Source organism: Tasmannia lanceolata, unplaced genomic scaffold (genome assembly GCF_043159265.1).
Source record: "Tasmannia lanceolata isolate RefF3 unplaced genomic scaffold, GAP_Taslan_0.1 ptg000018l, whole genome shotgun sequence".
NCBI classification, from domain to species: Eukaryota; Viridiplantae; Streptophyta; class Magnoliopsida; order Canellales; family Winteraceae; genus Tasmannia; species Tasmannia lanceolata.
This window is the reverse complement of record NW_027518695.1, coordinates 6,668,366-6,689,835: the sequence shown is the minus strand read 5'-3', so window position 1 is coordinate 6,689,835 and position 21,470 is coordinate 6,668,366. Positions and strand designations below refer to the sequence as shown.

General features: G+C 39.5%; 1 protein-coding gene and 1 pseudogene across 1 annotated transcript; one reads left to right on the top strand and one right to left on the bottom strand.

Moving 5' to 3' along the window:
* On the top strand, nt 1-8,320 carry LOC143849571 (nucleotide-sugar uncharacterized transporter 2-like; annotated as a pseudogene).
* An 8,288-nt stretch (nt 8,321-16,608) lies between these two features.
* Nucleotides 16,609-20,577, bottom strand: EIR1 (Auxin efflux carrier family protein). The gene is made up of 6 exons (XM_077360431.1): nt 19,353-20,577; nt 18,181-18,484; nt 17,779-17,864; nt 17,394-17,551; nt 16,957-17,033; nt 16,609-16,873 (listed from the first exon to the last, which is right to left on the bottom strand). The coding sequence occupies exons 1-6, from the start codon at nt 20,575-20,577 to the stop codon at nt 16,807-16,809; spliced, it is 1,917 nt and encodes a 638-aa protein (XP_077216546.1). The 3' UTR covers nt 16,609-16,806.
* Nucleotides 20,578-21,470: the final 893 nt, after the last annotated feature.

Here is a 21,470-nt window from a genome sequence, read left to right as displayed (position 1 = left end):
ATGAATTCCATGATGATCTCCGTTCGATTAGCGCCGGCATCAACAGTGGAGATCAAGGGAAGGAGGAAAGAGAGGGATAAACAGCATGAGAAGGTGAGTAGACAAAGGGAGGAGGATGAGGAAGCCATTGAAGAGAGATTGAGTTGTGTGTTTTTCCTCATTGTTGGGTTTGTTTTATATAAGCGTTTTGAGGAGGATAGGAGGCGTTTTTCTTTCTCTTCCCTTCGGTTTTACGCTTGCAAAGGTGGCTTCTGGCCTTGATTCAAGTCTATGTTTTGTATTTTATATTTAATTTTTCGGTGGAGGGCTTTGAATTCTGATTGTTTGAGGTGCAAACAAGGTGGCGCAAGATTATATTGCAGAAAAAATCCATTTTTTCCGGGATTTGAATACAAAAAACAGCCGTCATTTCTTAGCTTTGACAAAGAGGCCCTATATTGTCGATAGTACCCATGAAAGTAAGTCTCGTCTTGTTGAAAGATCGAAACCATTCATTTGTTGGGCCCAGCATAAATAGGTTGTGTCCAAAAATTCATCTCTATAGCATGATCCTAACCATCCTATGTATAGAGGGACGACACCATATCAAACCTTATTGATCAGAGGCTTAGGATCATCAGATGGAGATGATTTTTAGGGCACTGCCTATATTTATGTTGCGGCCCCACATATGGATGGTCTGGATCTCTTGAACAGTGTTGGCCTAACTGTATTTTTATAAAAATATGTGCAGCGCTACATGACAAATAAAAACTCTCACTGCCTAACAAGCTATCAACTAGAAATTTTTTCACAAAATTGAGAAAGCCATTATCAAAACATGGGAGTGCAGATATCATCTCCATTTATGAATTTCAAATCAAGGAAGTTAGACTAAGGCATCTTCAATGGAGTGTTCCTTTTTAAAATTACGGCATGTAAAAAGAACATAAGTAAATACCTACTGGGTGTAAAGGCATATTAGTCAATATATTTCGGGGGTTGCTGGTCTTTGTTCCTTTGTATGAAAGATGCATGTTGGGGAGCAAGACTCGGAACGGGCGGCCGGGATTGACGAATGCTCAAGCCAGAAAAATGGACTCGGACAAGATACTGTAGCCGTCATACACCAGATTGATTGCATAAGAATATGCTTTAGAGATGAAATGAGAAAGCCACCTGTTTTGCACCTTACACAACTTCCAAGAACCAAGATAATAATTCCTAACAAAACCATTATCCTAATCTTAGCTACAAAGCAACTGAGAGAGAGAAAAAAAGACCTTAATTCCGCTTCATTGCTTGGGTGGCCGAGAAGCAATGGTACAACTACAACACTAACACATGCTCTGGAAAAGATTGCACCCACTATACCTAGATCGTATGGCGCACGACGGAGTGTGTGGGTTGTGCGAAGATTATTTGCGATAGTGGTGATAGTTTCATCACTTGTGAACATTATCGGCCGGGGAACTATCTCGGGGATAGGCCTTACTAAACCAGGCCACCGTCATATATTAGGTGTTGGTAGAGTCTTGATATGTGGATGACGGCCGGTTACCCTGCAAGCCACGTCTCTCACCCATCCAAGCCACAGTCTTTTGGCCTAAACGATCTTATCAACAATAAAGCTGGAGTCTATCCAAGTTTTTTAGCTTCTGTTGCTATTTTTACAAGTTAGCTAGCAAAGTGGTCTGTTGACCTTTGTTGTGTTTTCAATTTGTTGGAGAGATTCTCTCCCTAGACTCCTGATGTTATCTATTTCAGATATTTTTTCCAAAAGAAAAACTCACTGTTTAGGAGACTAGCTTTCTTAAACTCCACAAATATCACGGCTTTCTTAAACTCCACGAATGTCACCGATCTATTTAATTAGCATTAAAAAGCTGTTATAAATTTATACCCGTCAGTAGCCAACAAAAATGGTTGTCAATAGTGGCATTAGCATACGTGTTCAGATACTATCTCCTTAAATTCACCGCACACTTGACCCGTACAGGAATTGCTCCCCATTTAGACGTGGGCTCGAATCCTCGCGATGGGTGTGGTTTACGGGTGATTGCTCCCCATTTAGACGTGGGTTCGAACCCCCTGGGCTTACCCGATGCACGTGGTTTACGGTTGATTGCGTGCATCTGTAGGGGTTAGCCCCACGCTGAATAGGGTGAGGATACCCTATGTCATAAAAAAATAAAAAAAAATTCACGCCACACTTCACTTTTGTAAGAGTCCAAGCGGGGAACTTTTTCAATATATAAGGGCTTCTCAACCCTACATATAGAAATGGACCGAGTATCTCAGTGGGTGCACACCGGTGGATGACCCAAGAATCACATCAAGAGGGCCATCCAAACATGAACTTCTGGCTCGTTGAATATATATTTTAGCCATCCCATTCCACAAGTGGTAACGGTGGAGATCCTTCTTCATGATCCAGGCCATAAAATTTCAACGATCCAACTTCTTTGACAAACATCTGTCTTTCCAATCTTCAAAATGCCCTTGTTGCGACAAATGAACGGTCTGGATCACCACGGTTAAAGTACAAAGAAAGTTCGGAAAAAGAGCTCATATAGCTTATATGAGCTAGAGTGCTACAAAAACATGGGTTCCACATTTTTTGGGGTGATCCAAAGCATTCATTTGGAAGGACTTTACATAGATAGAGTGTTTACCAAAAATTAGGTCCACAAGATCATCCTCACAACTCCAAAGTGGAGGGGAAAATGGACCTCATTGTAAATTACAACGTGGCGCTCCCATGACAGCATAGAGGGTCTCACCTTTGTTTGATCCAAACCGTTCACTGATATCTCTCACTCTGTAGTAGGAAGATGCTTAACTTTTTTTATATGAGGAAGATACTAGCTCGAGCGCAAGGACAGTGATGCCGGATAAAGAGGTTAGTTGTCTTTCTCTTCTTTTACTTTTCAACTTCCTTGCTAATATGGATTTTCTGTTTTCGTTAATTGGTCAATTTCGGATATGGGTTGGAATGCAGTTTATCGAATTTTTTATATTGGTCTGGACTTTTGATTACTGGGTTTTGGAGCGAGCAACGTGGATTTGTTTTAGGCCATGTTTATGGGAATTGCTAACGTCCATCGCAAAATGCTTTTCGTGGCTGGTCTGTTGTACGTCAGACCAGCCACCTCGTGTCCATTCACGAGGTGGCTGGTCTGACGTACAACAGACCAGCCACGAAAAGCATTTTGCGATGTAGCTTAGCAAAACCCCATGTTTATTTATATTTTTTTTTGGGAAATGATTTCGGCGCTCCAACGTTTTGATAAACATGCGGTCACTTGTTTGTCGTATAGCATTTAAAGGGCTTTAAGAGCCTTTTGAGAACAGTAACATCTCTTTACATACTACACTACAGACGAGTGGAGCGCATGTTTATCAAAACACTCGAGCGCAGAAATCATTTCCCCTTTCTTGTTTATTGGTAGTGATTTTGTTTTGTCAATTGTTATTGATATATCAGTGAAAAATGTCGTTATTATTTCTTTCCTGGTATTGAGTAGTCTCATTCAACGTCTGCTACTAGGAGGCATTCAAAGGAATTCTTTTTCCTTCGAAATTTTTGAGAATGTGATAATAAATTGGACTGTTACTATGCATGAAATTGTTATGAAGTTTTGAATGTGTCAGAGATACATATGACCCTTTGGCAGTTTTTTGGAAGGAAGAAGAAAAGAAAGCAAATATTGTAAAACATGGGCAGGTCTAAGGTTGCCTAATTTTTTTTTTCTTTCTCGTCTCTTCCTAACTGAGGTAATTGTAGGTGAAAGCAAGTCTATTTTTCTCTTTCTTTTTGTCTTAACTGTCACTGGAATTTCAATTTGTGTATAAATCACTAGAAACATTTGAAATCTGTCAAATGTCACGTATGAAAGATGGTTGGACAACTTTATTATATCGAAATTCTACATTACATCAAGAAAAAAATTTGCACTTTTTGGTAAATAAGTTTCTCTATGGTTGAAACATTCAACCGTAGACAACGCCCCACCTCCCAATATTTGGAAACTCAAAACTAGACTTGACTCAATGAGGTTGCGGATGTGACTCAACTCTGTAAACTTGGTTGGGTGCTTCGTGCCTTTGTCTAGTTTAAAACCCTATGCTCTAGTTCGACTAGAGTTGTTTTTACTCATACCTGATCAAGTTCTTCAATTACTAGATAGGTTCATGTTGGTGCGAGTTGGAGCTGCCATAGGATATAGCTAGAGTAGTGGGAGAGGTTCCCAGCAGAGAGAACAGTAAGGATAACTGAGTTTGTCCTTTTAACATATCCAAGTTTAGAGTAGCTATTATTATTTTTAGCATATTTAGGGGTCTTGGTGAAAAAATATTTTGTTCTGCTTCAGAGTTCAGATGGTATTGACGTTGCTTAAATTAAGGCTTGGGCAAACTTCTATCAAGTAAGAGGCTGAACTCAAAATTGATTCCGCCCCCAGCCCTTCCAGTTATCTTCAAAGGGTCAGGTCTTCCATTGTTAAGGGAGAGTTTGATAATCTCAATCCTTCGGTGCATGAGAAGATGAAGCTCTTAAAGGAGATTGAAAAAGAAATCTTATTCTCTCAGGATCGTCCTCCTTCCCATGCTCGATCTCCCTTAAATGAAAGCAGCTCGCACTCAAAAAAGAAGAAGAGAAATTGGAAGAAATCAAAGGTTTCTCTTCAAAATCAGATTGATGAGGAAGAAAGCCTATTATCTTCCGCTCTAGCGGCTTCTGAAGATGATCTCGATATTCTAAGCTCTCAGGACATAGAACCATCTGATCCCTCTCCTGTGCAAGATCTCGCTGGTAATGGGGGTGAAATCCAATGGAGGATATCCAACACCGCTTCCCTGCACTTAGAAACCACCTCTTCCCCGGTTTCTGCAAACCATGGCCTGGTTTTGGCCAAAACTTCCTTGGTCAAACCTGCTCTGGTTTCAGCTGTCCCTTCACTGTCAGTTCCCTCTGAAAAAGGCCATGCTGAATCCGAGTCTGTCATTCCCTTTGAAAAGGACTCCTCCCTTTCATTAAATGCTTTGATCAATTCAAGTGCATTGGGAGAGATGCAGGTCAGGGATCCAATGGACCTATCAGCAAGCAGAAATGTTGGTCCCAATGTTGCTGCCCTTGGCAGTAAAAACGCGTTGGATTTGAGTAGGTATGAATTCTCACCTGATGTTTCTGCTTCTTTTCAATTGGTTACTCCTGTGTCCTCGTCTCCCAAGGAAAAAATTCCTTCCTGCCCTCCATCTTTAGAGCGGGCCTGTCCTATCCCAATCAGCCCAGACGGAAATAAAGGAAACACTGTTGTGCCTTGTCTTTATGAGAAAGCTTCTCTCAGCCCCATAGATCATTCTTGCCCTTCAACTCTAAAAAATACATGTGCAAATGTCCCTGTATCCAATGCCAGCTTGAGCAGTTCTCCTCTTAGAGACCAAATCTCTCCCTTGGGCCTTCAGCCAGCTTGTATCAGATCCATCAATTCCCTGAAGGATAAGCAAGGAGATGGGAATCCCTCCATCCCTTGGAAATCTCTATTTCAGCAACCCCCTCCTGTACCCACCAAGCTTAATCTTATCCCCCCCAAGTCTGAAGAGATAGATAGCTTAGAGCTGCTCTTCAAGGATGAAGAAACAGTGGATTCGGAGAACAAGTGGGTGAACTGTCTGGTGGGTTATTTCATTGGAAAGAGACCATATTTCATCTCTCTTAGAGAAACTCTCAGCCGCAAGTGGCATCTTCAAGGATCCCTTCAGCTCTATACTTTAGAAAATGGCTTTTTTCTATTCAAATTCTCATCTTCTGAGGATTGTACTAGAGTTCTTGAAGACACATCTCATAATTTTGGTGGTCGTCCTTTACTTCTTCAGAGATGGGATCCAGATTCTTCCATGGAGAAGAAAAGCCTTCCAGAAATCCCGATTTGGATCCGCCTTCCTGGATTACATCTAAAATTCTGGAGTTCTCATTGCCTCAGCAGGATTGCGAGCATGATAGGCAAACCTCTCTATATGGATACTCATACTGCTGAAGCAACCCGTTTGAATTATGCCCGAATGTGCATCCAAGTCAAGGCCGGTGATCCTCTTCCCGAAGCTATAACCCTTCGCACCTCTTCTGCCAGTATTCTGCAGAATATAATATATGATTGGAAACCAAAATTCTGCACTCACTGTAAAGATTTCAGCCACCTCTCTGAGAATTGTTCCCCTCTCCCTCAGAAGCCGGCCGAGCAACCAAGAAATGTGTGGAGACCAGTTCAAAAATCAATAGTTCCTATCTTGTCTAAAGAGATCATTCCCTCTAAGCCCAGCTCTATAGACTCTGAACTTGTTGAAATTCCAGTAGCCTCCCTTCACTCTGAAGCCCATTCCTCTGCTAGAGGGGTGCCTATTGTTAATTCTCATAGAAACAGCTTTGAGGCTCTTAACATTCTCAATGGAGAGCTCCCCGGCTTGGGAGATCCAAAGGAACACCCTTCCTCCTCCTTGGGAGCTGCTAGAAACCATAGTTCAGAACCAGATGGTGAAGCTTGGCAAAAAGTCAAAAACAAAAAAAAAAAGAAGAGACCCGCGCCCTCTTTTTGTTTGATGCTTATGCTTTTGTGCCATCTGTGACCACGATCGTTGTTTATGTGAGTGTGTTTGTTATCTCTTCTTAGTTAGCCCGGGTTTGGGCATGTATTTTGCAGCTTAATTGTATCACTCTTTTCTATCAATATATCTGGTTGGGGTCCGCCTAACCCCAAATTACCCATCAAAAAAAAAAAATAAAAAATAAAAAATAAAAGTAAGAGGCTGAAATACTCTTCCTTTGTTTGATGTTATTTTTATTACGTTTGATTTTTACCGTTTTGTTTTCCTCTTCAAACAGGTAGAGCACTAGAAGACCTGCGGGCTTCTCTGTTTAATGAACTGAGCACATCAGATGGAGCAAATCGTCAGCAGCAACGCATATGTGGCCCATCAGTAGCTCTGTCTTTCAATTTCTTGGTCTCCATCGGTATTATTATGATGAACAAATTGGTGCACTTATCTCCGCTTCCCCTTTTCATCATATTCACTAATGCTCTTCGCTTTCATAAGCACTGCATTTAGTAGATTTTAATGGGAATTTCTTATCATTTTAGGTGCTTGGCAAAATTGGATTCAATTACCCCATCTTTCTCACATTCATTAACTACATTGTGAGCTGGTTCCTAATGGCTGTTCTGAATGTTTTGGCTCCTTCCAGCTGCTCCTCCTTCAAAGTTAACCCTGTTTTCTTCTCTATTAGCTCTTGGCACTGTCGTGTCTCTCTCTAATGGCCTTGCAAATGTCAGCTTGAAATATAATAGGTGAAATATGTTTGATACCACATAATAATTACTGTATAGCATTTTAGTCGTCCTAAACTTTTTATTTTCAGTGTGGGTTTCTATCAGATGGCTAAGATTGTTGTAACTCCAACTATTGTTCTTGCGGAATTTGTTTTTATTTTAAAGTTCATTTTGTTCCGTTTTAGTAATACAAGGGTTAGATGTTGCCTCTTCGCAGACATTAATTAGCCTTGACTCGATCTTTACAGGTATTAGCCCTTACCATAGTATCTATAGGTGTTGCCGTTGCAATGGTTACCGATCTCCAATTCCACTCTTCGGTGCCTGTATAGAATTGGCATGGATAACACCTTGTGCAGTCAATAAGATACTCTGGTCCAATCTACAGCAGCAGGATAATTGGACTGCCTTAGCATATGTTGTCATTTCTTCCAAACATTCTAATTTCTTGGACATTGATTCTTGGCTACAACGAATAACTTTTTTTTTTTTTTTTTTTTTTTTCATTTCTAAAATTTTTAACCATTAAACAGGTTAATGTGGAAGACAACACCAATCACTGTGTTATTTTTGGTGGCTTTGATGCCTTGGCTCGATCCACCGCAGGCATTTTGTCTTTTGATTGGAGCCTTCCTAAGTTCCTAGTACATCAGCTATTCTCATGCCGGCTGCCCTCGGCTTTATCCTTCAGTGGTCCGGTGGTTTGGCACTTGGGTAAGTTCATCTGTTTATGATGTTCTGGGTATTAGAGTTAAATCATTGCTATTAGGTTCTGACTAGTGTTTATGTCAATTTTTATTATTTTTTTGGCCTTATGTTTTCTCATATTTCCCTGGGCTGAAGATACCTTATTTAAATTTATGTCAGGGCGACCTCTGCAACCACTCATGTCGTTCTTGGGCAGTTCAAAATATGTATCATACTTTCGGAGGATTATTCTTTCCCATTCCAATCCAGGCATGCTGAGTATATGTGGTGCTATCACTGCCCTTGCTGGTATGTCTGTATACACTTAGGGCCCGTTTGGATGCCGAAAAGATTTTGATTTGGAATTCTCACATTTGCAGCCCTTTTTGCGTTGACATTTTGATCCCGATAAAATCCTTGAATTTCCAATTCAACGACTGAAAGTGAAAAAAATCAGATTTTCAAATAAGCTGTGGAAATAAGAATTTGGAAATCCACAGATTTGGCAGTTTCCTTCACCCTCTTGGCTCCTCAACCTCTCCCCAGCAGCAGGAATTACCCCATTCCGTCTCTGTCTCCCTCAACATGAGCTGGCAGATCTATTCATTTTGTACTGAAAACTCAACTCTAAATCCAAATACAAAATCTGAGGTATCCAAAAGGGCCCTTATCTTAACTTTCTCAATTCCCACCTGCAAACTAGAATTTCTCTGCTGCAAGCATCTTTCTCTTTAACAAAATCTAAGTTGAGCAAAGAAAACAGCGACACCCGCGATGGAATTTGTGCCGGGGAATCCGTCTAAGGAATGTCAATCTGGCTCTGACAAAAAGGTCAGTTTTGAATATTAGATCTTTGAATACCCAAGTTTGGTTAAAGTCCAGTAGTTACTAACCCATTAATTTTTTTTACAAACCTTCAATTTGAAAATGCTGTCAAAAGATGCTCTTGTAGTTAAGGTATATCATGTGTAATCATTCAAAATAAATAAGGTATATTATTTGTAATATATTTCATTTCCTGAGTGTTATTTAGCTCCTCTTTGAAGCTCAGTTTCAAGTAATCTGTGTATTCAGTTACCATCTTTGCTTGTAAATACTGTCCATTTTGTGAAATTAAATTATAGTCTCTGTGGTTTATCTTTCGGATCAAGTTTAAGATCGTGAGAATACGATCCTGTTTCCATTTAGCTTTTGATAATACAATATCTAGTTAGCTTTCATAATTTCCTTTTCTTTTTTAATCATGTCTAACTATCATCTTTAATTAAAGGTTCTCTCAGTCCTTATCCAGGGCCTACTATAATAATCTTTTGTTTCCTACTCCTCTGGCGATCACGCCAACCTCCTCGTCATGAGCATTCGACATGTTTCCTTGATGATGCATTTCAACTTTATACTGTGCAAGAATTGTAAATTTCATCTCGCATTCCATCTCAAGCATGTTCTTTGTAATAATTATAGAAGTCTAATTATTCATTGTTTACAGGCCTTGATTTACTGGACGAGACCTCTGTTCTGAATTGGAACAAGACCCGTTATATTGCCTGGTGATGGGTCATTGGATCAGTGGCCCTGATCATTTTAGTGTTTCCAAAATTAAAGACTCTGGATGAGAACCTGGCGAACGTAAAAGGGAGTAGATCAAAGGTGTTTTGATTGACTTAGTAGGGCAAAATTTTGACTCAGATGAGGACTTGGCCTAGGTATAAGGGACTCCATTCAGGCAAGTCGATGATTGATATAAAGAGTTTTCAAAGTGATTTAATCTTGCCACCCAAGTCAGCTGATTTAGAGTCGTTACAACAGGCCTTGTTCGTTTGAGATTATGCCAACCGATTGTGTGTCCAAAACCAATTATTGGACTCAAAATTAAATGTAAATTTGAGTCCAATAATTAGTTTTGGACTCACAATCGGTGACATAATCTCAAATGAACAGGGCCTTAGGGATCTATTATCATCAGTGTTTGGATGCTCCCCTTGCAACAAGACTACTTGTTCGTGGACAGTCACTATCATGATCGATGCAGACGATCAAATTGTGAGTATCACATTTGTACATTCATGTCTAGATAGCGAACAGTCAAGACTTCGTAGGCATTGGCGTGTCAACAGAAGTGGGCCAGACTTGTAGTAAATGGTGGATCAACAGACTTGGCATTGGCACCCATATGATATGTACGATATATCGGAAACATTTTGGAATATGTTTGCATATTCTTGATACGTCGTCTGATCTATTGGTATTGGAGGACAGGTCCCATATGGCAGCACTCTTGAGAGTAGGAATTTGTTGTGTGTGTGTGTTGAATGCATTTACTTATGATAGGTCACATTATGCTTGTTAAGCTATGAATTTTGCTCAAGAAATTGAGTTATGTGCAAAATACTGAAGATAAATTTCTATAGTACGAAGAGGAAAATTGAGAACTAATTACAAAAAACCCCTTTTGACAGTTTGATTGATCCAGGAAACGTTTGATCATGGTGCATGAGCAAGTATTCGAAAATAACATGAATGATCAAAAACAGTTTGACAATCGTAGGTGGGCTTAATTCTAGTCTCTAGGATGGTTGTTGGGAGAACAAAATCATCATTTCTTTTTATTTGAGGGCTACCATTGATCTGACCCGTTGTCTTCTTAATTGGATGATCTGTGTGAAACAATCAAACAATCAAATATTGGTTGTTTCACAATCTGATCAATGACTTATCAGGATTCAAGTACGCTGGAACGAAGGCAATAGATCGATCTCTTGGTGGTAGTCCAAAAGATCAAAGAAAGTTGTTCGGAAGTGATATATTCATCACCTTTTCTTCACAAGGACACCCCTCTAGCGTATTTATGAGTATGACCCCTCGTTTTACACTACAAAGGAGTGGCCTGGGAAAAATGGGGGCAGATATATCATTTTCCTTGGTTCTTTAGATGAATGATGCATAATGCTTTCGGTGGTTAGCTTTAGACCAGAAGTCGAGTCATATGCCACCATATAGCCCTTTCTGCTCTTGACAATATAGGCACAAGTTGTAGGTTCACCGAAGTGTCCCAAGTGAAGATAAACACAAGTTTTATGGCCCCCTTTATCGGTTGTTGTCTTACATGTAGAATAGGACCTAGGACACTCAAACGGATGGTCCCATTCGAACTAAATCGTAATCAGAACATAGGGTTTCAAATTGGATTTATTGACATCCCAATCGATATGTAAGCATACTTTAACATTTTCCTCTTGCAGAGGCCTTAGGTGGGTCTCAGAAATGAAACTCATAAGTTTCTTATCCATAGAATGATGGATTTTATGCATTGAGATAATGCAAATGTTGTTTTTACTTGTATGATCTCAACATGATTTGAATTGTTCATCAGATCGCGCGCTGAACCAGGTTGGGATTGGACATAGACACGTATATTTAATGTTTTTAGTTATTACCCTTTGCATGCCCTACATCACTTAGTAATAGACCAGAAAATAACTTGAGTTAATCTATATATAAGATGAGAAAACGGTTCCTACACATATGTGTAGATAAGTTATCTACACACTAGCTTAAAATACAGTGGGGGCCACATTATTTGGGTGATCCAAACCATTCATTTTTAAGGCCCTCACATAGATAGGGCGTTCATAAAAAATCAGATCCGTAGGATCATCCTAACTCTTCGAAATGTGGAGGCAAAAAATGGACTAATTTGTGAAGGTTTAAAGACATCCATTTTAACTCCACAAATCGTAGGGTTGGGATGATCCTATGGATCTGATTTTTTGTAGACACCCTATCTATGTGAGGGCCTTTAAAATGGATGGCTTGGATCACCCAAACAATGTGAGCCCCCACTGTATTTTAAGCTAGTGTGTAGATAACTCTCTACACATATGTGTAGGAACCGTTTTCTCATATAAGATATGATACATTTTTAAAACATTTGCCTTGCCGAATTATTCCCTAATTGAAGGTAGTTACTACGGAGAAGATATAAATGCACTGGCCATGTTCGGCAACAGTGAAAAAACTTTCCTGAAAAAATTTCCTTTTGAAGGACTTTTCCAGGGTTTAGTACTTCAGTACTGCATGTCTTTTTAGACAAAAATTATTTCAAGCAAAGCTTTCTGTCAAAATAACCTAGAAAGTTTTACCAAATAACTTTTACGTACCCAAAAAAAATCAAAGAGTTAGCAAAGCGTTTGTGTACTTCTAAAATACGCGAGTTCTGGATTTTTCGTACATTTGGCCTCCCTGAATTATTCCCGAATATGAGCTTAATTATTACGAAAAAGACAGGCATGCATGTGCACATTGGTAGCTGTTAGGAGTAAAATCGGTATACACGGTACCGACCATCACAAGTCATTCTCCACTACTCGACCACGTCAAATCAACCGCTAGAAACAACACTCGTTAACGAATCACGCCCTCAACATTTCTCCTTCGTACGGTAGTGAACCCCAAAGGGAGCCAAACACGATCGCGGGAATCTCGCCATTATACGACCAATCCGGACTACTGTTATACGAATGACACCTTATTTAAATTTAAAACGTCCCGCCGAAGCCATCACGCGAGTTCTCCGCTCTAATTACAGATATAACGCTATATTCAAATTCAAAACATCCCGCCGAGGCCATCGCTGAAGATCTCCGCTCGGAATTACAGGAAATCAGATTTCCACGATCTCATCCTCCATCCATCACGCCCCACGTGGGCTAAATCAAAGGCCTAATTGATATCTTCAAGATCGTGGGCCTCCTCCCCTATAAATAAGCGTCTACGCACTCAAGCAAAGGCAATTGGAAATCAATTCCCCTTCTCCTCCTTTGGTCTGGTAACTCGTCTTGCCCCCCCCCCCCCCCCCCCCCCCCCCTATTCCATCGTCCATTTGCCTGTGACTATCAATCTCTGACTTGAGTGTCGAAGTGGCCGTCTGGAGCCACAACTTCGGGCTCGCTGACACTTTTTCTATGAGCGCAAGTTCTATCAGGCTAGCACGTGCAGTCAAATTTTGGACGTCATCAGTAGCTAAAGGGCATGTTTGGAAACCTTGAAAAAATTTCATTAATTATTTTTTGAAAAGTTTGGTAGTGCCTTTTCTAGGTAAAAATCATTTCATAACTCACGGGCAATTTTTGCAACTATGAAAAAAATTCATGGAATATTTATTTACCCCAAGGTGAGAGGAGGGTAAAGAGGGCTTTGGGAAAAGAGATTACAGAAGGCAGTGAGAGTAAGGAGAGGGTGTGATGAGGTTGGAAAACAAAGAAAAAAAATTCTGTGTTTACAATAGGATTTTAGTTTTTCCTGTTTTCCAATGCAATCTCATGCTCTCCTCACTCACCACCCCTCAATTGTCCTTTTCTCTCCCAGATCTTTGCACCTCGCTTACACTAGGTAAACAGATATTCCATGAAATTTTTTCCATGGTTGCCAAACATGCCCTGTATAAATAACCTAATAGCTCCCCTATGCGAAGGGTAGCCCTAGTTCACATCGCATGTCGGTTTGACATGATACCTTTGTGAAAGTTTTGATTTCCACAATGATTTACATTTAACCCTAATGAGTGTTTATATAGAACACTCAATTAATGAGATAAACATAGAAAGAGATGAGATAAACATAGAAAGAGAATGGTTTAATGATAAGAGGTGATTAAGGATAGAAATACAAATATAATCCAAATAGTGCATTTAATTAGTTTTGCCGCATAACCTAGCACCCTAATCATATCTCATCAAATCTAATCTCACAAATCTAAAATATTCTAACAATGTTGGGCATCTACACATCTAATGTATTCTAACAATGTAACCTTAGTGCATAGCGGATGTTAATTACATCCACAAACGCTAGAAAGTTGGTGTGGATGCATCAACATATGGCCTGGAAAGATCCATGCAGGCAAGTTCCTGAATGTGGATGAAATTCAACTCAACTGGTTTACAAGAAATACACAAGGAATCTTTTGACTAAAAAAAAAACCCTTTTAAGATTGATGTAATGGTATTTTTAAGAAGATAATATTAAAACACTTGAAAGTCAGAACCTAGGAACTCAAGCCAAAAGACAAAACATAAATGCATACACCCATAAAATATGTATAAGAGCATCAGAAAGGACGAGGGGAAATTAATTTAGATATAAAACAAAGGAGATAGATTGAGTGTATGATAATTAAAGGGTTTTGTTCAGATTCGCTAGCTTTTGATGTCTCTTGGATTCGTTTATCTCCTCCCATGATGTCGGCTTTTTCCCTTACAGAAATTCTTCAAACTCGTTTTCTTAAATGGAGTTTTGCAGAGGTGAATGAGGTTTTACATGTGCAACTCCAAGGGAAGCTCTTTTGGATTTGGCCTCCCCACGATGGAATCTATTTTATTTTTATCTCCACTGTTTGGATGATAATGTCAGATTGAGCTAAGATGAGACACTCTTAGTTGGGATACACACCCCACTAAGGACTCACCCTCCACTATTAGCCTGTCCAAATCTCTATCCTTAATTATTCTAATGCCATGGAGAATCATTCTAACCTATGCCTCATTGGAGTACTTCTTGAATCCAATGAGACCTCCTGATTGGGCATTACAATGTTTTTTTGACTATTTATCAATGGGCCCCACCATGGAGATGCTATGGATAAAAGGAAAAAAGCAGCAGCAGAATTGGATGATCCTTACCATTTGATAGGTGGCTTCTGATCGAGTAGATGATTAAATCACAGTTGAGCAATGGCCCACACTTAAGTTCTTTGATCGGATGGTCAGGACCGTAAGGTGAGTGTGATCTATATAGGATATGTCAATCCAAGCCTTTGGATGAAGAATTAGGTTCAACTTAATATGGCGTGATTGGCCTAATCAGATTGTGTCTCGTCAAATCTCATCTAACTTATGTAAGTGCTTATCCTAGTACTATATCATTTCACCTTTATCTTCCTTTTGGGAATTACAGCACCCAACCAAAAAAAGTAAATAAAGATAAGGGTGCATCTATCAAACTAAGCGGGGGTAAATATCTCCTATATTATTATTAGGGGGTTTGCTAGCTCCATCACAAAAGGCATTTCGCAGATGGTATATATGTTGCATGTGGGAGCAGCCACACAGGCTCACTTTTCAACAGATTTTGTCTTCATTCCCGAGGTGGCTGCTCTCACATGCAACAGACCATCCGCAGAAACACCTTCTGCTGTGGACTTACACCTTTTGTATAAAAAAAGCCACCAACCATTTTGATAAGAACACCCTTATCTTCTTCTAAAATGACTAAATTCCCCTACTTCAGAAAACATGACAACTTTACGAGGGCTTGTTCAGGACAGTCCCGAACACGTTCGTGCCTTCGTATCATTTCCTAAACAATTATTTATGGCTAGTGATGGGCTTTTGGGAATGGTAACTGCCCATAAATGGCTATTAAGTGCCCTTATAAAAAGAAGGGAGTGCGACACAATTCCCTTTTTCAAAGGAGTTACATATATAATTCGTGTAGGCAGATTGAAAGTTGACAACAATGAGACTGCATCCTGTCAATAGAGGGATGCTTCTTACCAACAAGAACAAGAGGCATTTATCGTATTCATATTGCTTATTCCCAAATGCAGCCACCCATTAAATTAATGGAGTTTACTTCCTAATGCATATATCTCTTAAATTTCAAATTTGCAGCCCCATTCATACCCTGTCTTTCATGTGCATGACACATGCCATTTTACTATTTTAGTTCTAATTAATCTTATTATTTAAACAAATCTAATTTTGTTTTTTAATTCTATCACCCATTATCATAAGCATTAGGAAGCTTAGAAGTTACTTCTACACTCAACCCTTTCTTACACAACCAATCACAAGCACAATCAATAAAAAATTACATCACATTTTGCTATAGGAAGGAAAAGATGAGGAAAAAAAGAACCCATTTCACCCCCATCATTTCAACTTTGAATAATAACCTTCCTTCACCCAAAACATCTCATGCAAGCCCAATCAAAAAATAATTGAAATTTCAACATTGGAGAAAGAGCATTTCCTTATTCATTTTTCTGGTAGTACGTATTTCACTATGCGAATGCAAGCCAGATTGCTAAGGCAAATTCCAGTCGACTTGGTGCGGCAAAATCAATTACTCAATTGATACGGCTAAGTACTCATATTGATATGATCTTAAATAGGGAGTGTTTAAGGAATTTCAGTTGATTTTCTAAGGCAAACCATGGACTTGGATATGAACTTGGGCTGGGTAAAGGGAGTCGAATCAGGTGGGTCAACAATAAAGCGAGGGAGTTTTAAAACTGTGCTATAGGGTGTGGGGGTGACAGGAAGACATAAATATAAAAAAAAGGGAGGCTCAGTGCCCGAGGCTTCCGCCATTGTGGGTCTGGGGAGGGCTAGCTAGATGTACGTAGTCTTACCCCTGCTTTGCAGAGAGGTTGTTTCCGTGTCTCGAACCCATGACCATCAGGTCACAATCGAACAACCTGACCATTGCGCCGAGGCATCAATATAACCCAATAAATTTCAACTTTTCATTTCTCCTTTGGTTTGAATTTTACTTTGAAGTACAACCCTTTACTAAAATGTGAACACATGCATTCTGCCTCAGATAAAAAATTAAAAAAAAAAAAAACATATAAAAATTTGAAGCATTGGCATTTTCATACCCCAACCTTCACATGCAGAAGAAGATAACTCCTATGTGTTGTACACTGAATCCCATGGCATTCTTGCATTTTAGATCATGTTACTTCTCATGTACTCACCTTCTCTTCAATATTGTATATGTTTTCCCTTCTTGTATTCTCCTCCTCTCAAACTAGCTAAAGTCCAAGAAGAATGTAGTAGATTATCGTTATCGGTAGGGCAATAAGCATACCAAAAATAACCCTGCAAAACACAACATTTTGTTCGTGAGTTATTTTTTCTACAGATGAAAAATTCACGAGAAAGGGTTTTGATTTTTAACTTACGCTGTACTAAGTATGTCTGCATGAAGATTATACTCCTTTGCAAATACAAAGGGGACAATCCCTTGAGGAAGAGCTGCCTGCCAACAACAAATCAAATAATTACGTTTAATGGTATTGTTAATAATGAGGTTAGGGTTTGGAGTTTAGGGTTCTATTTGTAATACTTAGATTTAAGGGTTTTGTTTATAATGAGATTAGGGTTAGGGTTTAGGGTTTTATTTGTAATAATTAAGGTTTATGGTCTGTTTATAATAAGATTAGGATTTAGGGTTTAGGGTTTATAATGAGATTAGGATTTGGGATTTAGGGTTTATAGCTAGAGTTATGATGCACTTGGAACAATATCAATGTGTTAAAGTTCTCCTCAGACAAAGGACTTATAAGTTTAAGGGTTTTGTTTATGAAGAACTTAAGGTCCACAGTGAATTATGATGCACCTGAACAATCGCAACGTGCAAAAGCACTCCGCGAATACCGATGGCAATGGAAGTTGCCGCTATTACAGCCGGACCCGTTAGAAACCTAACTGCCATTGAAAATGCTGCCACGGATTTTCCACATGCTATGAGTTTTGGTTGAAGAGCCATGAACAGACCTGTTGATTATAAGATGTACATTAAACACTATCTTCTATTGATTAACAAGTTTAATTCATTTAGGCCTCATTTGTTTTGGATTTTGAGTCAAAAACTGAATATTGGACTCAAATTAAATGCAATTTTGAGTCGAATAATCAGTTTTGGACTCAAAATCTATTCTAAAAATCCAAAACAAATAGGGCCTAAATGTTTGCCAAGTATCCCATCATGTGTTGATAAATACCTAGACTGAACATAGCCATCCCCAACCCGGCATCCGATAGAATTGATATCGATCCTTGCACTATCGTCGGCATGTTGATATTCCACCTGGAAATTAATGAAGATGGAGTTATCATTGGTTAATCAGATGAGTTAGTTATGAAATAAGAAAAAAGAAATTTATAGTGAAATTATGGGGGCTGCTTAAAAATATGCAACTTGGGCTAGAAACCTCTTACTTTAATTACTATAGAAATACAGTCTATTTGTAAAAAAAAAAGGTAGGATCATTTCCCTTCTTTGCATTGTTGATTCTCTTAAATCAATTGCTTTGTGTTTCAAACTAGAGCCCAACTAGGTGGGGAGGGACCCATGGTGAAGGTCAGCGAAACCCTAATTACAGTGTGATTTTAGGGTTGGATACCTGTAAGATATGAGCGACCATACAAGTCCGATGAGACTGGAATAGGTATTAGGATTTCGAATGAGCTTCCTCCAAACCATGATCAGTATAAGCCTTGTCATGACACTTGTGGGGGGCATCTGATGTGTGCCACCGAGCATCCTCTCTCCTCCACCTAGCACGTCGGCCTTCTTCTGAACCAAGAAAGGCGATCCTGTTGCAGCCGGAAATTTTCTAGGGCTCCGGCAGCCTTCCTCTATTTCATGGTCATTATCTTCTACATTTTTCGTAACAGGACTAGCATTTGTACTGGATTGATGAAAACCTGCACCTGAAAGATCAATGCTATTTAACAAACAACAAGAAGAAAGGCCATTTGGAAAAGCACATATGGTTGCATGAAAATTAGGATTAGGCCCAATTAGTCATTGAAGGTTATGAAATGGCTAGAAAGTTAACTTTTTGAAGAAAAAAAAATCAAAAGTTCCATAAATACATCACCCAACATACTGTTCAGAAAAAAAAAAAAAAAAAAAACCAACATTATCACTTTTAAAATCATATATTTTTTTCCCAAAATAGTTTTCCTTGGCATTTTTTCATATTAAAAATAATTGCCGATTGATACAAAAAAATAAAATAAAATAGACTTACTAGAATATTTTGCTGAAGAAAAAGTTTAGTATCTAATGTAAACATAGGTAGCTATTAGGGACTTATTGGATATATTTTTCAAGAAGTTAAAAATTTATTGGTGAATCATGATCTTGATGACCGCATCTGCGGCAATTCGTAGATTTGTTCGATGAAATTCGAGACCATGTTGAAGGTCACCCTATCCATTTTCAGCAAGTCCGTCGATGGATGAATAGCGAGGCTGACCGATTAGGGCGGGATCATGTTAGCAGAGCATCCTTGGAGATCTTTTGACTTAATTTCTTACCCCGTGATATACCTTTGTATAATTTTTCCCTTTACTTTCTCTCTTCTTTTGTACTATCGACCTTGGTCGTGGTTTTTCCCTCTTTTAATACATTTTTACCATTTCAAAAAAAATCATGATCTTGATGACTAAACCGTATGTATTTTACATAGTAGCAATTAATAGGTAAAGATCCCTATTAAATAATATGAGAGAGAGAGAGAGAGAGAGAGAGAGAGAGACTAAAACAAGGGAGACGATAATCTTATACCTTTTGAAGAAGTAATCTCTTGTTGGAGGACAGCCTTAGAAGCTTCCAAGGTCGCAAAATCAGTAGAAGCAGCTCTATTAACCGCTTGCCTCGGGTTCCTTTCAGATACTGGAGACGCACTGGAACTCCATACAAACATGTGGAGTTCCTTGTTAGTACCATTCCCTCCTTCCTTTTTCTTACTACCATTACTACTCGCTGTACATGACAACATACGATTCAAAGGCGGGTACGAAGATCCATTCATGAAGTCAGTACTCATACTCCTCCCTCCCTTCTGCTTCCCAAACCTCGCCATTTCCTCTTCAAAATTCGAAGTTCTCGGCGTCACCCCCTTTGAAGAATGCATCGAGTACACGTCCCCACCACCCGAAGAGGCATTGCCTCCGTACCCATGTCGAGGACTCGGCATTTTACTCGCAAACATTGCATAAAAGTCCGTCTGATTGAAGCTTGAGGCCCTTGGCGTTGGCTCTCTCGAAGATTGCAAGGAGTAAATTTCCACCCCGGTGAGATTCGATGCTCTTGGTGTCATGGAAGTTATAGAATTAAGTCCATGGGATTTGTTGTAGGAAGATATAATGGACCTTGAAGAACTAGACTTTCTAACAATCACATGGAGCTTCCCATCATCGCCAATCTCCGTATCGGTTTCTAGTGGCTCTAGACCGTTGAGTGACAATACATCGGACTCCACCCTGAAGGAAGTGATGGAACCAGCGGTGTCGGGGAATTGCTCGGTGATTAAGGCCTTTGCCCCGCGGTATTCAAACATGAATAGCATGAGGGTGTACCAAATTACACTTTGTAACACAACAATTTGGACCATGAGAGTCCCCGAAAAGTCACCATACATGGCCTTGAGGAGTGGAATTCCCATGACAAGAGTGTTTGGAAGTGTAGAGAGCGAAAATAAAGTGATAACCCAATCTAAGTTGCCTTTTTTTGAGAAGGTTTGCCATAGGAATAGGGCAGAGAGGATGACAACCTTTTGGAGGGAGTCCGCGGCGATGAAGCGAAAGTTCATGGCATAGGGGTTATTGGAGGAGATGAAGTGGAAAGATAGGAGGGGGACGGCGAAGACTGCGACAAAGCGGTTGATGCCGGAGCACTGGTCGGGGGTGAAGATCTTCCACCACCGGACGGAGCCGTAGGCAAGGATCATGGCCACGTAGAGGGGAACAATGGCCGCGAGAACGTCATAGAAGTCCTTGCCTCTGATCATTTTTGTTGTTGAGAGAATGAGGAACTGATGAAGTTTATGGAAAAAATGGAGTACTATTCTTCTTCTATCTGTATTCTTTCTATATAAACTCTTTGTCTTTTGAGAGAGGGAGAGAGACCCAGATGGGGATTGCTAGATAAGGACTAAGGAAGAGAGAACCAAGAGGGGAGGAATTGTATAAAAATGAGTAGAGAAGATACAAGACGCGTTTTTTGTGTTTTTGTGCATGTGAGGGGGAGGGGATGGAGGGTTAAATGTCGACGAAATTACTATAATATAGTTTAAGATTAGACCCTTTAATCTCTTAGCACAGAAAACAAGATGCATGGGTGTCTGCTAAGAAGAAAAAAAATACTAAATCTCTCTCTCTCTCTGGAATTCCAACACAAAAGCCAGAGTTGACCGTTGACCTATAATATAAGTCTAAAATGTCACAATGCTAAGGAGCTTCGCACAGATTCAACGGCAAATGAGGACACTCAGCGTTCATTGGTAAAATCCCCATTTGAATCAAGTGGCCATTGATTACCATAGATCCTGATGGGACACGAGATTATAAATCGGCCCCAGATCATATGTATGGCTAAAAATCAGTAAAGTGACCCAGCTTAGTGGGACCAATCATGAGTCCTTTTCTCATTCTTTCTTTTCGTATTTGACTATAGCATTTTCCCTTCAAACCAATTCAAAGATATCAGGGGAGACATATGAAGAGAACAAAGAAAATCTTCCAGTGGGAAAAAAATATGACTAAAATCGCCCAAAATCTAGAGAATCTGGAGAAAAATCTCTACGGCTGATATGCAATATCTGTCTATATAAGCGTGATATTGGAGTATTGCGGCAATATTCGCAAGAAGTTTTTATGTACTGTAATATATACGGGCGTATCT

Coding starts and splice junctions, on each gene's coding strand:
- EIR1 (XM_077360431.1), bottom strand. CDS start 20,577: ATGATCAGAGGCAAGGACTTCTATGACGTTCTCGCGGCCATTGTTCCC. Junction 18,485..19,352: donor AGAGATTACTTCTTCAAAAG/GTATAAGATTAT, acceptor TTTCAGGTGCAG/GTTTTCATCAATCCAGTACA. Junction 16,874..16,956: donor GCAGACATACTTAGTACAGC/GTAAGTTAAAAA, acceptor TGTGTTTTGCAG/GGTTATTTTTGGTATGCTTA.